Source organism: Panulirus ornatus, chromosome 28, assembly GCF_036320965.1.
Source record: "Panulirus ornatus isolate Po-2019 chromosome 28, ASM3632096v1, whole genome shotgun sequence".
Classification (NCBI taxonomy): domain Eukaryota; kingdom Metazoa; phylum Arthropoda; class Malacostraca; order Decapoda; family Palinuridae; genus Panulirus; species Panulirus ornatus.
In genome coordinates this window covers 22,726,920-22,746,387 of record NC_092251.1, presented here as the reverse complement: position 1 = coordinate 22,746,387, position 19,468 = coordinate 22,726,920, and the positions used below count along the sequence as shown (strand labels likewise).

The 19,468-nt window shown below is 41.0% G+C and overlaps 1 protein-coding gene across 4 annotated transcripts in view; it reads left to right on the top strand.

Moving 5' to 3' along the window:
• Positions 1 to 19,468, top strand: part of LOC139757902 (caspase-1-like) — a 103,354-nt gene that overhangs the window by 17,581 nt on the left and 66,305 nt on the right. For all 4 annotated transcript variants that reach the window (XM_071678845.1, XM_071678847.1, XM_071678846.1 and 1 more), the window contains exon 3: positions 7,251 to 7,343. In XM_071678845.1, coding sequence (XP_071534946.1) covers positions 7,251 to 7,343 — 93 coding nt within the window. The remainder of the gene's footprint in view (positions 1 to 7,250; positions 7,344 to 19,468) is intronic.

Sequence of the window (19,468 nt, the reverse complement as noted above, 5' to 3'; positions counted from 1 at the left end):
AGCACATAAATCTACTAGCTCTTCACCATTTCCATTTACAACACTGAACACCCCATGTACACCAATCATTCCCTCAACTGCCACATTACTCACCTTTGCATTCAAATCACCCATCACTGTAACCCGGTCTCGTGCATCAAATCTACTAACACATTCATTCAGCTGCTCCTAAAACACTTGCATCTCACAATCTTTCTTCTCATGCCCAGGTGCATATGCACCAATAATCACCCATCTCTCTCCATCCACTTTCACTTTTACCCATATCAATCTAGACTTTGCTTTCTTACACTCTATCACATATACAGAAGTAACATTTGCTCATTTCCAATCAGTTAGCTCCTAACCATCCAACAGAGATTTGTTGAATATTTTTGTTATGGGGTATATCAGCTGTCTCCTGACCTCGTTTTAAAATCTTGGAGCCAAGCTATCTGAGCCATTGAATTTATTAGGATTCAACTGGTCCAGGTATTTACGTACTTCAGAGCTCTTTACTTCTTTAACCTTCAACTCTTCATCAGATACTTAAAACATTTTCACTGGTTGCGTATTCAAGATGTTTCTTCAATTGTGAATATGGATTTAAAAGAATAATTTAGTAGGGTAGCCATTTCCTTGTTGTCAGTAGTTAATGTGTCATGTTTGTTTCATATTGATCCAATTCCTTCTTTTACTGTCTTCCTTTGTCTTGTATATTTGAAGAATTCCTTAGGATTATTTTTATGTTTCAAGGAAATTTTTTTTTCCTCATTTACTCTCTCTTATTACCTCTTTACACTCTTTTTGGATTCTGAATAATTCCTGGTGATTTTCATTGGTTCCCATTGATATGATTTTCTCATATGTTTTCTTGACAAATTAGTCCTGCTCTCCTTTTCATCCATGATGGTTTTGAAATATTGCAAGTTCTCTTGGTAATTCATGGAATTCACTTATTTTCAATCTCAAGTAGTGTGTTTTTAAAATTATTCCACATTTCCTCTACTGTGTAAACATCAAGAAGTTTTGCCTAGTTGGTACTTTGAATTTCATGTCTACTGTTTTCAAAATTTGCTCACCTGTAATTTAGGATTTGTTTGTTTATTATTTATTTCAAAATCTAAATTTATCTCCAATCTAATCAAACTGTGATCACTGTTTGACAAACTCTTGCCTACTTCACCAGAGTTGATTAAGTTTGTGTTACTGGTGAGGAAAAGATCAAGAATGTTTTTACCTCTAGTTGGTTTTTTAATTAAGTTCTAGAGAATCATCTTCACTCAGTTCCGTTAGTCTCGTTCACTCTCGGTTACCTATTAATGTGTTCCAGTTTATGTTTGGAATGTTGAGGTCTCATACTATTATCCTCTTTACTGTTTACTGTAGTTTTGATTTCATTGTATAACATCTAATCGTAATCTTATTTTTGCTTAGAAAATCTGTAAATAATGCCAAGACATAATTCACTTCTGAACTTATTGGTAATGCCAATACAAAGAGAGTCATAAGTGTATGTGTCTACTTTGCTTATCCAAATAGCACTCAGATTGTTATCAATGTAGATCAAAACTTCACCACTTACCCTGTACAAGCAATCTTTTGTAAATAGTTTGTATCTGGGTATCGCTAACTCGGCGATTAAGTGTTCTGAGACTGCATTAATGTTCTGTTTTTCAGTAATTGCACAGGATATGAGTTCAACGCATTTTTGTAATGATGCTCTGGGCATTTGTATATATCAAACATTTTCTTTGGAGGTGATATCTGGACTGAATTTGCCTTTTTATTTTATTGTCGGTATGTGTGTTTGTATTATTACTGTTAATGTCTGGGTGTGCAGCAGCAGGAAAGAGATGGTCCTCCATCTGTTTTGGGTATGCCACCTTACTATGACCCTCTCTGCACTGGACCCTACCAGCCTTGTTCCTAAAAGTTACCCAAGGGTTGACCTGTAGCTGTGCTAACCTGCTACTTATACTACTTGTCCCCAACTGACCCTACTTGACTTTTCTTTGCTAATTCCTCTGCCTGTGAAGTTACCTCTACTCCCCAAGGATCCACCATACATAATGGGTGCACACATGGGATTTACATAAAGGGTTGATGCTCAGGAATATGCAGAGAAAACAAGTATGTCAAAACTATTCAATACAGGGGTATAAGTCTTTACAGATGAATCGTATCCTTCCTCCTGAATAAAGGAAGGCTAGCCCCAGCAACATGTTTCATAATGTAGGTATGATTCTCATTCTTCTATGATGCAGTCACCTCACAGGCCACAAGGTGCCCAGAGTGGAAAAGCTTATTCAATATGACCTGATGTAAGCTGATGACCTCAATAGAAACAATGTTACTGGCTAGGCCAATCCAAGTCAAGCAGTGCCCAGGAAAAATAAGTTTGGTTTGTATACTTCCAGGTTTGATCCTGTATAGTACGTGGGAAAATAACAGAATTTAATGTAACATATAATGCCTCTCCCATATAATGGTAAAATGAAAATAAAGACTAGCTATCCAGAAATAACCTTAAGTAGATATACAGTGCTATCATACTCAAGAAATACGTCAATCATCATAATAATGATACAGATTATTCAGTACATAATTGAGCAATTCCTGTACCCCAATGACATGCTTTTGTCTTCCATTTAACACAGCACCATCTTGGCTTACCTATTGGACAATCAGGGCTCTTTTCCCAAATCTTCTCCACAGCGAAGACATCTCTAGGCCGGCTCAGAAAGTATAGAGTGACAGCCATCCATAGCAACCTTGTGGGTGGATAGCTCCCAAACACAAACATCAGAGTCATGAGTGGCATATGCATCAGGCACATACCAGCTCAGGCCTGCCCCCTGTATGCAGCATGTCACAGAGCAGGCTAAACTGTTGACTAAGTAGGTAATATAAGGGTAAGAGAGAGGTGTGGTAGTGAGAAGAGTAAGCTGAAGAGGGTGTGCTGAAATGGTTTGGACAAACTGAGAGAATGAGTGACGAGAGGTTGTCAAAGAAGATACATGTGTTAGATGTGGAAGGAACAAGAAGGGGGAGACTGAAATGGAAGGATGGACAAAAAAAAAGTTGTTAGTGCTCTGGGACTGAACATATTGGAGGATGAAAGGCATGCATGCTAATCTACAAGTTCTGAGCAGCATCTTATTCACTACAACAGCTGGTTTACAAATTTTGAACATCTCACCCATTACAACAGCTGGTTTACAAGTCTTGTACAGCATCCCATGCATTACTAAGCTTGTATAAATGTTATGAACAGCATCTCAAGCATTACAACAACTGGCTTAAAAGTTTTGAACAGAATCTTAAGCAGTACAACAACTGTTCTACAAGTTTTGAACAGCATTTCATCCATTATAACAGCTGGTTTACAAGTTTTGAACAGCATATCATGCATTACAACAGCTCGTCTACAAGTTTTGAACAGCATACCATGCATATCTAAGCTGGTATAAAAGTTTTGAACAGCATCTCAAGCATTAAAAAAACTGGCTTCAAAGTTTTGAACAGAATCTTAAGCAGTACAACAAGTGGTCTACAAGTTTTGAACAGCATATTATGCATTACAACAGGCAGTCTAAAAGTTCTGAACAGCATCTCATCCATTACAATAGTTGGTCTACAAGTTTTCAGCAGTATCTCACCCATTACAGCTGCAGGGTTATGAGTTTTGAACAGCACCTCATTCATCACAACAGATGGTTTACACATTTTGAACAGTATCTCATCCATTAAAACAGCTGGTCTACAAATTTTGAATAGCATCTCATCTATTACAATAACATAACATGTAATTTTGCCAGAGGTTTTCCATGATATTATCACATAATTGCATGCATTATCTAAGGATAACTTTATAGCAAGAGAGTACAGCACATCTACAAGTATGAAGAGAGAAGAGTGAATGGCTCTAAGTGAAGACTGGTCTGAGGTAGGGGTGTAAGATGTCACCATAGCTGTTTAATTTGTTTATCGATGGGGTGGTGAGGGAGGTAAATGGAAGGGTTTTGGAGAAAGGGGAGAGTATGCAGTCTGTACGGTGGAGGAATACTGAAGGGAGAGAAATAGTGGAAGAATGCGTGGAATGGTGTACTTGAGGGAGGCATGTAAGGACAGGGATAAGTGGAGACTCTTTTGCTGTGGACACCTCTTGATGGGAGTTCCTGGAGGGAATGGGCATCAAAGATATAGATAGATAGGCATGATGGGGGCCTGGGAAGTGAATCAGTTGTTGTGTAGTGATGACACAAGACTGGTAGAAGATTTGCATGATAAACTGCAGAAGTTGGAGAATGACTTTGGGAGATTGTGTAGAAGAATTTTGAGAGTAAATGTGAATAAAAGCAAAATCATTAGGTTCAGCAAGGCAGAGGGACATTAGTTGAACGTGAATCTGAGAGTTTGCATGAACACAGTTTGGAGGAAGTAAAGTGTTTTAGATACTTGAGAGTGAACAAGGCATTGAGTAAAACCATGGAAGCAGAACTCAGTTATAAGGTGGTTGAGGAGGCAAATGTTATGGGAGCATTGAAGAATGTGTGGATAGAGGTGTTGTTATCTGGAGGGCAAATATGAGTATGTTGTAAGATACAGTGGTCCCAGTGATGTATGGATGCAAGGCATGGGCAATGGGTGAGAAAATTTGGAGGAGGGTACATGCAGTGTATATGAAATGTTTGAGGACAATATGTGGTGTGAGGTGGTTTGATCGAGCAAGTAATAAAAGGATAAGAGACAGGTGTGGTAATAATGAGTGTGGTCCATACAGCTGAAGAGGGTGTGCTGAAGTGGTTTGGACATATGAAGAGAGTGAGTGAGAAGAGGGTGACAAAGAAGATATAAGTATCAAAAGTGGAGGGGACAAGGAGAAGGGGGGAGACCATATTGGAGAGGGGAGGATGGAGTGAAAAAAATCTTTGAGATTACGGTCTGAAGATGAAGGAGGGTGATGGGCATGCATGGTACAGAGTGAATTTGAGTAATGTGGTATACAGGAGGCAACATACTGTCAGTGGAATGAACCATGGGATTTGAAGCACCTGAGGGAAACTATGAAAAGGTCAGTAGGGTCTGATTTAGGTTAGAGGACTGTGTTTTTGGTGGATTAAACAAGACGGCTACAGAATGGACATGACCAAATGCGGCATTTCTTCATTTGTTCCTGATGCTACCTCATGAATGCAGATTATGGTGGACAAGTATGAAACAAATGTATAACAAAGCATCCTATCTATTAAAAAATCAGAATTAGCCTTACTAATCTTGAGACTTTATACTAGATAATATGAACTATTTAGGGGATATCCTGTCATAAATAATGAGGAGGATAGGGAATTACAATTAATCTTTAAACTATGTTACTAATTTCAATGTAAAATTTTATGCGTATTTTTACTCAAAACACTTGCAGATTCATTATTATCATAATACCATACTGGTTGGTAAGGTTATTTAATGTATGTATGACTCATGGTGAGGTGCCTGAGGATTGGCGGAATGCGTGCATAGTGCCATTGTACAAAGGCAAAGGGGATAAGAGTGAGTGCTCAAATTACAGAGGTATAAGTTTGTTGAGTATTCCTGGTAAATTATATGGGAGGGTATTGATTGAGAGGGTGAAGGCATGTACAGAGCATCAGATTGGGGAAGAGCAGTGTGGTTTCAGAAGTGGTAGAGGATGTGTGGATCAGGTGTTTGCTTTGAAGAATGTATGTGAGAAATACTTAGAAAAGCAAATGGATTTGTATGTAGCATTTATGGATCTGGAGAAGGCATATGATACAGTTGATAGAGATGCTCTGTGGAAGGTATTAAGAATATATGGTGTGGGAGGAAAGTTGTTAGAAGCAGTGAAAAGTTTTTATCGAGGATGTAAGGCATGTGTACGTGTAGGAAGAGAGGAAAGTGATTGGTTCTCAGTGAATGTAGGTTTGCGGCAGGGGTGTGTGATGTCTCCATGGTTGTTTAATTTGTTTATGGATGGGGTTGTTAGGGAGGTAAATGCAAGAGTTTTGGAAAGAGGGGCAAGTATGAAGTCTGTTGGGGATGAGAGAGCTTGGGAAGTGAGTCAGTTGTTGTTCGCTGATGATACAGCGCTGGTGGCTGATTCATGTGAGAAACTGCAGAAGCTGGTGACTGAGTTTGGAAAAGTGTGTGGAAGAAGAAAGTTAAGAGTAAATGTGAATAAGAGCAAGGTTATTAGGTACAGTAGGGTTGAGGGTCAAGTCAGTTGGGAGGTGAGTTTGAATGGAGAAAAACTGGAGGAAGTGAAGTGTTTTAGATATCTGGGAGTGGATCTGGCAGCGGATGGAACCATGGAAGCGGAAGTGGATCATAGGGTGGGGGAGGGGGCGAAAATCCTGGGGGCCTTGAAGAATGTGTGGAAGTCGAGAACATTATCTCGGAAAGCAAAAATGGGTATGTTTGAAGGAATAGTGGTTCCAACAATGTTGTATGGTTGCGAGGCGTGGGCTATGGATAGAGTTGTGCGCAGGAGGATGGATGTGCTGGAAATGAGATGTTTGAGGACAATGTGTGGTGTGAGGGGGTTAGATCGAGTGAGTAACGTAAGGGTAAGAGAGATGTGTGGAAATAAAAAGAGCGTGGTTGAGAGAGCAGAAGAGGGTGTTTTGAAGTGGTTTGGGCACATGGAGAGGATGAGTGAGGAAAGATTGACCAAGAGGATATATGTGTCGGAGGTGGAGGGAACAAGGAGAAGAGGGAGACCAAATTGGAGGTGGAAAGATGGAGTGAAAAAGATTTTGTGTGATCGGGGCCTGAACATGCAGGAGGGTGAAAGGAGGGCAAGGAATAGAGTGAATTGGAGCGATGTGGTATACCGGGGTTGACGTGCTGTCAGTGGATTGAAGCAGGGCATGTGAAGCGTCTGGGGTAAGCCATGGAAAGCTGTGTAGGTATGTATATTTGCGTGTGTGGACGTATGTATATACATGTGTATGGGGGGGGGGTTGGGCCATTTCTTTCGTCTGTTTCCTTGCGCTACCTCGCAAACGCGGGAGATGGCGACAAAGTATAATAATAAAAAAAAAACCATATTGTAGAAATTGTTGGATTTAGAGATATTGAATTCATGCTTACATCACACTTGATACAAGATCATCTTCATCTTTGAGTTCAAAATCATTTTTGTTACTGTATTTTCATATCCTGCTTACTTCACTTTGACTTAAGCATCTAATTGCTACCATATACTTTAGATCATATGTTTCTAACTTCACCAAATTTTAAACCAGGAGTGAAAGTCCTGATCTGGCTAACAACTCGATTTTGGACACAAGTGATGCTTTGAGGCAAGGTTTTGGGTACCCTATACAGGATATACTGAAGTAAGTATGCAGAGACTTTCAAAACTGCTTTCATTGTTAGTTTTTCAATATCAAGTTAGTTCAACCTAAATTTATTAGTTATCCTTCCTTTGTCAAGTATTACTTATCCTTCAGGAAATTAATGTCTTGTACTGATACTTACATTGTTTAAATCTACCCAATACTGTTTAACATTGTGGACAGTGAAAAGAAGAGTATCCATGCCTGAGGCATGACAAACTTTTACCTCTCAAATTCAGACAATATACAGTACAGGAAGTGTTTTATCATCCACCTTCCCAGAAAGTTCTTCTCACTCATTCTCTTCATAAATCAAAACTATATCAGTAACCTTTAGTTCTCTCAACCAAACTCTTTCTATTACTACATCTCTCTCTTACAATATTATTTGTTATTCAATCAACCCTCCTTACACCACAAATTGACCTTACACATTTCATTTCCAACAAATTCACCCTTTTCCATATATTCTCATCTATAGCCCATGCCTTGCATCCATGAATGCCATTGAGACTACTATACCTTCAAACATGCCCATCTTCACCCTTTCAGACAATGACCTCTCTTTGCACACTTTCCTCAATGCTCCCAGTATCATTACTCCCCCTTTGATTCACTTCAGTTTCCATGGTTCCACTTGCTGCCATGTCCACTCCCAGGCATCTAAAACAGCTCACTTCCTCCAGGTTCTCTCCATTCAGATTCACACTCTAACCAACCTGTCTCTATCCACTGCTAAACCTAATAACTTTCCTATTATTCACATGTTCTTTCAACTTTCTCCTTTCACACACTCTCCCAAACTCAGACACCAGCTTCTGCAATTTCTTACTTGATTTTTGCCATCAGCTAACTTACTCACTTCCCAGGCCCTACTTCCTCCAACAAACTGCAAACCTCTTCCTCTCTTCAAGACCCTTGCATTCACCTCCCTCATCATCTGATCCATAAGCAGGTTAAACAGCCATGATGATATCACATACCCCTGCTGCAGACCCACCTACCCTTCGAACCACTTTCCCTCCTATTTACATACACACTCCCTACTCTCTTGTAAAACCTTCTCAATATATATTTAACAACTTTCCTTCCATACCATACATTGGTAACACCTTCCACAAAGCAATTTCATCAATTGTATGATCTACTCTTCTCCAGATCCATAAATGCCACATACAAGTCCTGTTTCTGCACATTAGAATAAGGAGAGCACTGGCCTTCTTAGCTGGAGTGAGATCACAGGATGGGTGTCTGGTGATATGTAAGATTAAAGGCCAAACCTATATCTAATGCACTGTCATATCTAGGGCCAGACAGAGATGTTGTAAGTCTCATATGCTGTGTATCATTCATGGTGATGTCAGGTGTGAAGTAGAAAAAGAAGCATACATCAAAAATACCCATCCATGACATGCCAACAGCCACACAGTAATTGTGTGATGAAGAAGCATGCCAATACTTGCTAATAGTAGGAACACAGAAGCAGCCAGCTGTCAGAAGCAGAATTGTTGGTAATGTGTACAGAATAGGGAGAGAGAATCAAGAGTGTAGGCATAGGGGAAATGGGTCAAATTTTAAGCTTAGATTGGAATAACTGATGGTCAAATTGCACTATACTTCACTCTATCAAATCATCGTTTATTGCCAGAACCACCTCAGATATATGAAGACTACTTTTAACAATAATTGAAACAACTCTTCAAAAGAGAGGAACAGTTGGCAACTGAACAAAATTCTTAATTAGCAGAATTAGCAGTTTGTGTAGTGTAATTTTTCCATGGTAGCTATAATGTTACAATAATACTAAGTATGTTTACTGTGTTGAGTAGTGGCACTGCAAAGTTAACAATGGAGATTTGAAAGTATATAATGAGGACCTTCAAAAAGAAATAAGAATAATACTGGGGCATTAAACTAAACAAGGTTATGTCTACCTTACTGGTAAATCCTGTCTCAATCTTCACTGAGGAAATCAAGGGAAGTTGGAGCAGATTTGAAAGAAGTAGAGAATACAGTGTTAAGACACTAGCAACAGAGTGAACTGAGGTACTTTTAGAAGAAAGGGAATATCTGATAAACAGAAAGAGAATAGGAGACAGAAAATAACTTTGAGGAATACTACTGCTGCTTGAGGAAGAAGGAATTGATCTAAAAATATTCAAAGATATGAAAAGATTTACAAAGAGGATATGTGTAGAGGTGGAGGGAACAAGGAGAAGCGGAAGACCAAACTAGAGGTGGAAGGATGGAGTGAAAAAGATTTTGAGCGATTGGGGCTGAACATACAGGAGGGTGAGAGTGAACTGGAATGATGTGGTATACCAGGGTCGACGTGCTGTCAATGGACTGCAATGGACAGAACCAGGGCATGTCAAACATCTGGGGTAAAACATGGAAAGGTCTATGGGGCCTGGACATGGATAGGGAGCTGTGGTTTTGGTTCATTACACATGAAAGCTAAAGAGTGAGTGTGTGTATGGGCATTTATGTATGTATGTGTATATATATATTCATATCTATTATACTTTGTTGCTGTCTCCCGCGTTAGCGAGGTAGCGCAAGGAAACAGACGAAAGGATGGCCCAACCCACCCACATACACATGTATGTACACGTCCACACACAGCACATATACATATCTATACATCTCAATGTATACATATATATACACACACAGATATATACATATATACACATGTACATAATTCATACTGTTATTCACTCCCGTTGCCACCCTGCCACACATGAAATAAAAACCCCCTCCCCCCACATGTGTGTGAGGAAGCACTAGGAAAAGACAACAAAGGCCACATTTGTTCACACTCAGTCTCCAGCGGTCATGTATAATGCACCGAAACCACAGCTCCCTTTCCACATCCAGGCTCCACAAAACTTTCCATGGTTTACCCCAGACGCTTCACATGCCCTGGTTCAATCCATTGACAGCACGTCGACCCCGGTATACCACATCGTTCCAGTTCACTCTATTCCTTGCACGTCTTTCATTCTCCTGCAGGTTCAGGCCCCGATCACTCAAAATCTTTTTCACTCCATCTTTCCACCTCCAATTGGGTCTCCCACTTCTCCTCGTTCCCTCCATCTCTGACACATATATCCTCTTTGTCAATCTTTCCTCACACATTCTCTCCATGTGACCAATCCATTTCAAAACACCCTCTTCTGCTCTCTTAGCCACACTCTTATTACTACCACACATCTCTCTTACCCTTTCATTACTTACTCGATCAAACCACCTCACACCATATATTATCCTCAACCATCTCATTTCCAGCACATCCACCCTCCTCCGCACAACTTTATCTATAGCCCATGCCTCACAACCATATAACATTGTTAGAACCACTATTCCTTCAAACATACCCATTTTTGCTTTCCAAGATAACGTTCTCGACTTCCACACATTCTTCAACGCTCCCAGAACTTTTGCCCCGCTCCTCACCCTATGATTCACTTCCGCTTCCATGGTTTCATCCACTACCAAATCCTCTCCCAGATATCTAAAACACTTCACTTCCTCCAGTTTTTCTCCATTCAAACTTACCTCCCAGTTGACTTGTCCCTCAACCCTTCTGTACCTAATAACCTTGCTCTTATTCACATTCACTCTCAGCTTTCTTCTTTCCCACACTTTACCAAACTCAGTCACCAGCTTCTGCAGTTTCTCACATGAATCAGCCACCAGCGCTGTATCATCAGCGAACAACAACTGACACACTTCCCAAGCTCTCTCATCCACAACTGACTGCATACTTGCCCCTCTTTCCAAGACACTTGCATTCACCTCCCTAACAACCCCATCCATAAACAAATTAAACAACCATGGAGACATCATTCACCTCTGCCGCAAACCAACATTCACTGATAACCAATCACTTTCCTCTCTTCCTACACGTACGCATGCCTTACATCCTCAATAAAAACTTTTCACTGCTTCTAACAACTTACCTCCTACACCATATATTCTTAATACCTTCCACAGAGCATCTCTATTAACTCTATCATATGCCTTTTCCAGATCCATAAATGCTACATACAAATCCATTTGCTTTTCTAAGTATTTCTCACATACATTCTTCAAAGCAAACACCTGATCCACATATCCTCTACCACTTCTGAAACCACACTGCTCTTCCACAGTCTGATGCTCTGTACGTGCCTTCACCCTCTCAATCAATACCCTCCCATATAATTTCCCAGGAACATTCAACAAACTTATATCTCTGTAATTTGAGCACTCACTTTTATCCCCTTTGCCTTTGTACAATGGCACTATGCAAGCATTCTGCCAGACCTCAGGCACCTCATACATACATACATTAAATAACCTTACCAACCAGTCAACAATACAGTCACCCCCTTTTTTGATAAATTCCACTGCAATACTATCCAAACCCGATGCCTTGCCAGCTTTAATCTTCCGCAAAGCTTTTACTACCTCTTCTCTGTTTACCAAATCATTCTCCCTGCACACCACCTCGACCAAAACACCTTATATCTGCCACTCTATCATCAAACACATTCAACAAACCTTTAAAATACTCACTCCATCTCCTTCTCACATCACCACTCCTTGTTATCACCTCCCCATTAGCCCTCTTCATTGATGTTCCCTTGTTTTACGCACTCTATTTACCTCCTTCTAAAACATCTTTTTTTAATATTATCAAACTATTCGCCATTTCCCGCAATAGCGAGGTAGTGTTAAGAACAGAGGACTGGGGCTTTTGAGGGAACATCCTCACCTGGCCCCCTTCTCTGTTCCTTCTTTTGGAAAATTAATTCTTGAACAACATCTTTTTATTCTCCCTAAAAATTAATGATATTCTCTCACCCCAACTCTCATTTGCCCTCTTTTTTGCCTCTTGCACCCTTCTCTTGACCTCCTGCCTCTTTCTTTTATACATCTCCCAGTCATTTGCATTAATTTCCTGCAAAAATAGTCCAAATGCCTCTCTCTTCTCTTTCACTAATAATCTTACTTCTTCATCCCATCACTCACCACCCTTTCTAATCTGCCCACCTCCCATGCTTCTCATGCCACAAGCATCTTTTGCACAAGCCATCACTGCTTCCCTAAATACATCCCATTCCTCTCCCACTCCCCTTACCTCCTTTGTTCTCACCTTTTTTCATTCTGTACTCAGTCTCTCCTGGTACTTCCTCACACAAGTCTCCTTTCCAAGCACACTTACTCTAACCACTCTCTTCACCCCAACATTCTTCTTTTCTGAAAACCTCTAAAAATCTTCACCTTCGCCTCCAAAAGATAATGATCAGACATCCCTCCAGTTGCACCTCTTAGCACATTAACATCCAAAAGTCTCTCTTTCGTGCGCTTATCAATTAACACATAATCCAATAATGCTCTCTGGCCATCTCTCCTACTTACATACGTATACTTATGTATATCTCTCTTTTTAAACCAGGTATTCCCAATCACCAGTCCTTTTTCAGCACACAAATCTACAAGCTCTTCACCATTTCCACTTACAACACTGAATACCCCATGTACACCAATTATTCCCTCAACTGCCACATTACTCACCTTTGCATTCAAATCACCCATCACTATAACCCAGTCTCGTGCATCAAAACCACTAACACACTCACTCAGCTGCTCCCAAAACATTTGCCTCTCATGAACTTCCTTCTCATGCCCAGGTGCATATGCACCAATAATCACCCATCTCTCTCCATCTACTTTCAGTTTTACCCATAGCAATCTAGAGTTTACTTTCTTACACTCTATCACATACTCCCACCACTCCTGTTTCAGGAGTAGTGCTACTCCTTCCCTTGCTCTTGTCCTCTCACTAACCCCTGACTTTCTTACACCTAAGACATTCCCAAACCACTCTTTCCCTTAACCCTTGAGCTTCATTTCACTCAGAGCCAAAACATCCAGATTCCTTTCCTCAAACATAATACCTATCTCTCCTTTTTTCTCATCTTGGTTACATCTACACACATTTAGACACCCCAATCTGAGCCTTCGAGGAGGATGAGCACTCCCTGTGTGACTCCCTCTTCTGTTTCCCCATTTAGAAAGTTAAAATACAAGGAGGGAAGGGTTTCTAGCCCCCCGCTCCCGTCCCCTTTAGTTGCCTTCTACGAAACGTGAGGAATGTGTGGGAAGTATTCTTACTCCCCTATATGTATATATTGATGTACATGGGGTGTTCAGTGTTGTAAATGGCAACGGTGAAGAGCCTGTAGATTTATGTGCTGAAAAGGACTGGTGATTGGGAATACCTGGTTTAAAAAGAGAGATATACATAAGTATATGCATGTAAGTAGGAAAGATGGCCAGAGCGCATTATTGGATTATGTGTTAATTGATAGGCGCGTGAAAGAGAGACTTTTGGATGTTAATGTGCTAAGAGGTGCAACTGGAGGGATGTCTCCCCCACTCCCCTTACGTCCTTTGTTCTCACCTTTTTCCATTCTGTGCTCAGTCTCTCCTGGTGGTACTTCCTCACACAAGTCTCCTTCCCAAGATCACTTACTCTAAACACTCCTTTCACCCCAACATTCTCTCCTCTTTTCTGAAAACCTCTAAAAATCTTCACCTTCGCCTCCAAAAGATAATGATCAGACATCCCTCCAGTTGCACCTCTTAGCACATTAACATCCAAAAGTCTCTCTTTCGTGCGCTTATCAATTAACACATAATCCAATAATGCTCTCTGGCCATCTCTCCTACTTACATACGTATACTTATGTATATCTCTCTTTTTAAACCAGGTATTCCCAATCACCAGTCCTTTTTCAGCACACAAATCTACAAGCTCTTCACCATTTCCACTTACAACACTGAATACCCCATGTACACCAATTATTCCCTCAACTGCCACATTACTCACCTTTGCATTCAAATCACCCATCACTATAACCCAGTCTCGTGCATCAAAACCACTAACACACTCACTCAGCTGCTCCCAAAACATTTGCCTCTCATGAACTTCCTTCTCATGCCCAGGTGCATATGCACCAATAATCACCCATCTCTCTCCATCTACTTTCAGTTTTACCCATAGCAATCTAGAGTTTACTTTCTTACACTCTATCACATACTCCCACCACTCCTGTTTCAGGAGTAGTGCTACTCCTTCCCTTGCTCTTGTCCTCTCACTAACCCCTGACTTTCTTACACCTAAGACATTCCCAAACCACTCTTTCCCTTAACCCTTGAGCTTCATTTCACTCAGAGCCAAAACATCCAGATTCCTTTCCTCAAACATAATACCTATCTCTCCTTTTTTCTCATCTTGGTTACATCTACACACATTTAGACACCCCAATCTGAGCCTTCGAGGAGGATGAGCACTCCCTGTGTGACTCCCTCTTCTGTTTCCCCATTTAGAAAGTTAAAATACAAGGAGGGAAGGGTTTCTAGCCCCCCGCTCCCGTCCCCTTTAGTTGCCTTCTACGAAACGTGAGGAATGTGTGGGAAGTATTCTTACTCCCCTATATGTATATATTGATGTACATGGGGTGTTCAGTGTTGTAAATGGCAACGGTGAAGAGCCTGTAGATTTATGTGCTGAAAAGGACTGGTGATTGGGAATACCTGGTTTAAAAAGAGAGATATACATAAGTATATGCATGTAAGTAGGAAAGATGGCCAGAGCGCATTATTGGATTATGTGTTAATTGATAGGCGCGTGAAAGAGAGACTTTTGGATGTTAATGTGCTAAGAGGTGCAACTGGAGGGATGTCTCCCCCACTCCCCTTACGTCCTTTGTTCTCACCTTTTTCCATTCTGTGCTCAGTCTCTCCTGGTGGTACTTCCTCACACAAGTCTCCTTCCCAAGATCACTTACTCTAAACACTCCTTTCACCCCAACATTCTCTCCTCTCTTCTAAAAACCTCTACAAATCTTCACCTTCGCCTCCATAAGATAATGATCAGACATCCCTCCAGTTGCACCTCTCAGCACATTAACATCCATAAGTCTCTCTTTCGCGCGCCTATCAATTAACACGTAATCCAATAACGCTCCCTGGCCATCTCTCCTACTTATGTACGTATACTTATGTATATCTCTCTTTTTAAACCAGGTATTCCCAATCAACAGTCCTTTTTCAGCACATAAATCTACAAGCTCTTCACCATTTCCATTTACAACACTGAACACCCCATGTACACCAATTATTCTATCAACTGCCACATTACTCACCTTTGCATTCAAATCACCCATCACTATAACCCGGTCTCGTGCATCAAAACTACTAACACACTCACTCAGCTGCTCCCAAAACACTTGCCTCTCATGATCTTTCTTCTCATGCCAGGTGCATATGCACCAATAATCACCCATCTCTCTCCATCAACTTTCAATTTTACTCATATCAATCTAGAGTTTACTTTCTTACACTATCATATACTCCCACCACTCCTGTTTCAGGAGTAGTGCTACTCCTTCCCTTGTTCGTCCTCTCACTAACGCCTGACTTTACTCCCAAGACATTCCCAAACCACTCTTTCCCTTTACCCTTGAGCTTTGTTTCACTCAGAGCCAAAACATCCAGGTTCCTTTCCTCAAACATAGTACCTATCTCTCCTTTTTTCTCATCTTGGTTACATCCACACACATTTAGACACCCCAATCTGAGCCTTTGAGGAGGATGAGCACTCCCCGTGTGACTCCCTCTTCTGTTTCCCCATTTAGAAAGTTAAAATACAAGGAGGGGAGGGTTTCTAGCCCCCCCGCTCCTGTCCCCTTTAGTCACCTTCTACGACGTGTGAGGAATGCGTGGGAAGTATTCTTACTCCCCTATATATATATATTGATGTACATGGGGTGTTCAGTGTTCTAAATGGCAATGGTGAAGAGCTTGTAGATTTATGTGCTGAAAAAGGATTGGTGATTGGGAATACCTGGTTTAAAAAGAGAGATATACATAAGAAGACTCTAAGAGCCTCAAATCATCACCATTCATTCAAAATAAGGAGCCACAAGAGCCACAACCTGCCACACTTAGTCACATTCCACAACCACAAGCTGGTGGTCATGAATATGATTGGTAAATCATATATTTGTTCTAAAAAGTATGTAAGGCCTGTTACAGTAAAACCTCATTTATCCACACTTCTTGTGACAATACTCTTGGTAAATAAGTGAAAGAAGGAATAAGTGATGGACTGCTTAATCAAATAGGAATTATGCTATATATATCCCCTGGGGATGGGGAGAAAGAATACTTCCCATGCATTCCTCAAGTGCCATAAAAGGTGACTAAAGGGGACGGGAGCAGGGGGCTGGAAGCCCTCCCCTCCTTGTATTTTAAATTTCTAAAAGGGGAAACAGAAGAAGGAGTCACGCGGGGAGTGCTCATCCTCCTCGAAGGCTCAGATTGGGGTGTCTAAATGTGTGTGGATGTAACCAAGATGAGAAAAAAGGAGAGATAGGTAGTATGTTTGAGGAAAGGAACCTGGATGTTTTGGCTCTGAGTGAAACGAAACTCAAGGGTAAAGGGGAAGAGTGGTTTGGGAATGTCTTGGGAGTAAAGTCAGGGGTTAGTGAGAGGACAAGAGCAAGGGAAGGAGCAGCACTACTCCTGAAACAGGAGTGGTGGGAGTATGTGATAGAGTGTATGAAAGTAAACTCTAGATTGATATGGGTAAAACTGAAAATGGATGGAGAGAGATGGGTGATTATCGGTGCATATGCACCTGGGCATGAGAAGAAAGATCATCAGAGGCAAGTGTTTTGGGAGCAGCTGAGTGAGTGTGTTAGTAGTTTTGATGCACAAGACTGGGTTATAGAGATGGGTGATTTCAATGCAAAGGTGAATAATGTGGCAGCTGAGGGAATAATTGGTGTACATAAGGTGTTCAGTGTTGTAAATGGAAATGGTGAAGAGCTAGTGGATTTATGTGCTGAAAAAGGACTGGTGATTGGGAATACCTGGTTTAAAAAGAGAGATATACATAAGTATACGTATGTAAGTAGGAGAGATGGCCAGAGAGCGATACTGGATTACGTGTTAATTGATAGGCGTGCGAAAAAGAGACTTTTGGAAGTTAATGTGCTGAGAGGTGCAACTGGAGGGATGTCTGATCATTATCTTGTGCAGGTGAAGGTGAAGATTTGTAGAGGTTTTCAGAAAAGAAGAGAGAATGTTGGGGTGAAGAGAGTGCTGAGAGTAAGTGAGCTTGGGAAGGAGACTTGTATGAGGAAGTGCCAGGAGAGAACGAGTACAGAATGGAAAAAGGTGAGAACTAAGGAGGTAAGGGGAGTGGGGAGGAATGGGATGCATTTAGGGAAGCAGTGATGGCTTGTGCAAAGGATGTTTGTGGCATGAGAACTGTGGCAGGTGGGCAGATAAGAAAGAGTAGTGAGTGGTGGGATGAAGAAGTAAGATTATTAGTGAAAGAGAAGAGAGAGGCACTTGGACGATTTTTGCAGGGAAATAATGCAAATGACTGGGAGATTTATAAAAGAAAGAGGCAGGAGGTCAAGAGAAAGGTGCAAGAGGTGAAAAAGAGGGCAAATGAGGGTTGGGGTGAGAGAGTATCATTAAATTTTAGGGAGAATAAAAAGATGTTTTGGAAGGAAGTAAATAAAGTGCGTAAGACAAGGGAACAAATGGGAACTTCAGTGAAGGGGGCTAAAGGGGAGGTGATAACAAGTAGTGGTGATATGAAAAGGAGATGTAGTGAGTATTTTGAAGGTTTGTTGAATGTGTTTGATGATAGAGTGCCAGATATAGGGTGTTTTGGTTGAGGTGGTGTGCAAAGTTAGAGGGCTAAGGAGAATGATTTGGTAAACAGAGAAGAGGAAGTAAAAGCTTTGCGGAAGATGAAAGCCAGCATGGCAGTGGGTTTGGATGGTATTGCAGTGGAATATATTAAAAAAGGGGGTGACTGTATTGTTGACTGGTTGGTAAGGTTACTTAATGTATGTATGTCTCACGATGAGGTGCCTGAGGATTGGCGGAATGCTTGCATAGTGCCATTGTACAAAGGCAAAGGGGATAAAAGTGAGTGCTCAAATTACAGAGGTATAAGTTTTTTGAGTACTCCTGGTAAATTATATGGGAGGGTATTGATTGAGAGGGTGAAGGCATTTACTGAGCATCAGATTGGGGAAGAGCAGTGTGGTTTCAGAAGTGGTAGAGGATGTGTGGATCAGGTGTTTGCTTTGAAGAATGTATGTGAGAAATACTTAGAAAAGCAAATGGATTTGTATGTAGCATTTATGGATCTGGAGAAGGCATATGATAGAGTTGATAGAGATGCTCTGTGGAAGGTATTAAGAATATATGGTGTGGGAGGCAAGTTGTTAGAAGCAGTGAAAACTTTCTATCGAGGATGTAAGGCGTGTGTATGTGTAGGAAGATTGGAAAGTGATTGGATCTCAGTGCATGTAGGTTTGCTGCAGGGGTGTGTGATGTCTCCATGGTTGTCTAATCTGTTTATGGATTGGGTTGTTAGGGAGGTAAAGGAAAGAGTTTTGGAAAGAGGGGCAAGTATACAGTCTGTTGTGGATGAGAGAGCTTGGGAAGTGAGTCAGTTGTTGTTCGCTGATGATACAGCGCTGGTGGCTGATTCATGTGAGAAACTGCAGAAGCTGGTGACTTAGTTTGGTAAAGTGTGTGAAAGAAGAAAGCTGAGAGTAAATGGGAATAAGAGCAAAGTTATTAGGTACACTAGAGTTGAGGGACAAGTCAATTGGGAGGTAAGTTTGAATGGAGAAAAACTGGAGGAAGAAAAGTGTTTTAGACATCTGAGAGTGGATTTGGCAGCTGATGGAACCATGGAAGCGGAAGTGAATCATAGGGTGGGGGAGGGGGCAAAAATTCTGGGAGCGTTGAAAAATGTGTGGAAGTCATGAACATTATCTCAGAAGGCAAAAATGGGTATGTTTGAAGGAATAGTGGTTCCAACAACGTTATATGGTTGCGAGGCATCAGCTACAGATAGAGTTGTGCAGAGGAGGTGGATGTGCTGGAAATGAGAAGTTTGAGGACAATATGTGGTGTGAGGTGGTTTGATCGAGTAAGTAATGTAAGGGTAAGAGAGATGTGTGGTAATAAAAAGAGTGTGGTTTAGAGAGCAGAAGAGGGTGTTTTGAAATAGTTTGGTCACATGGAGAGAA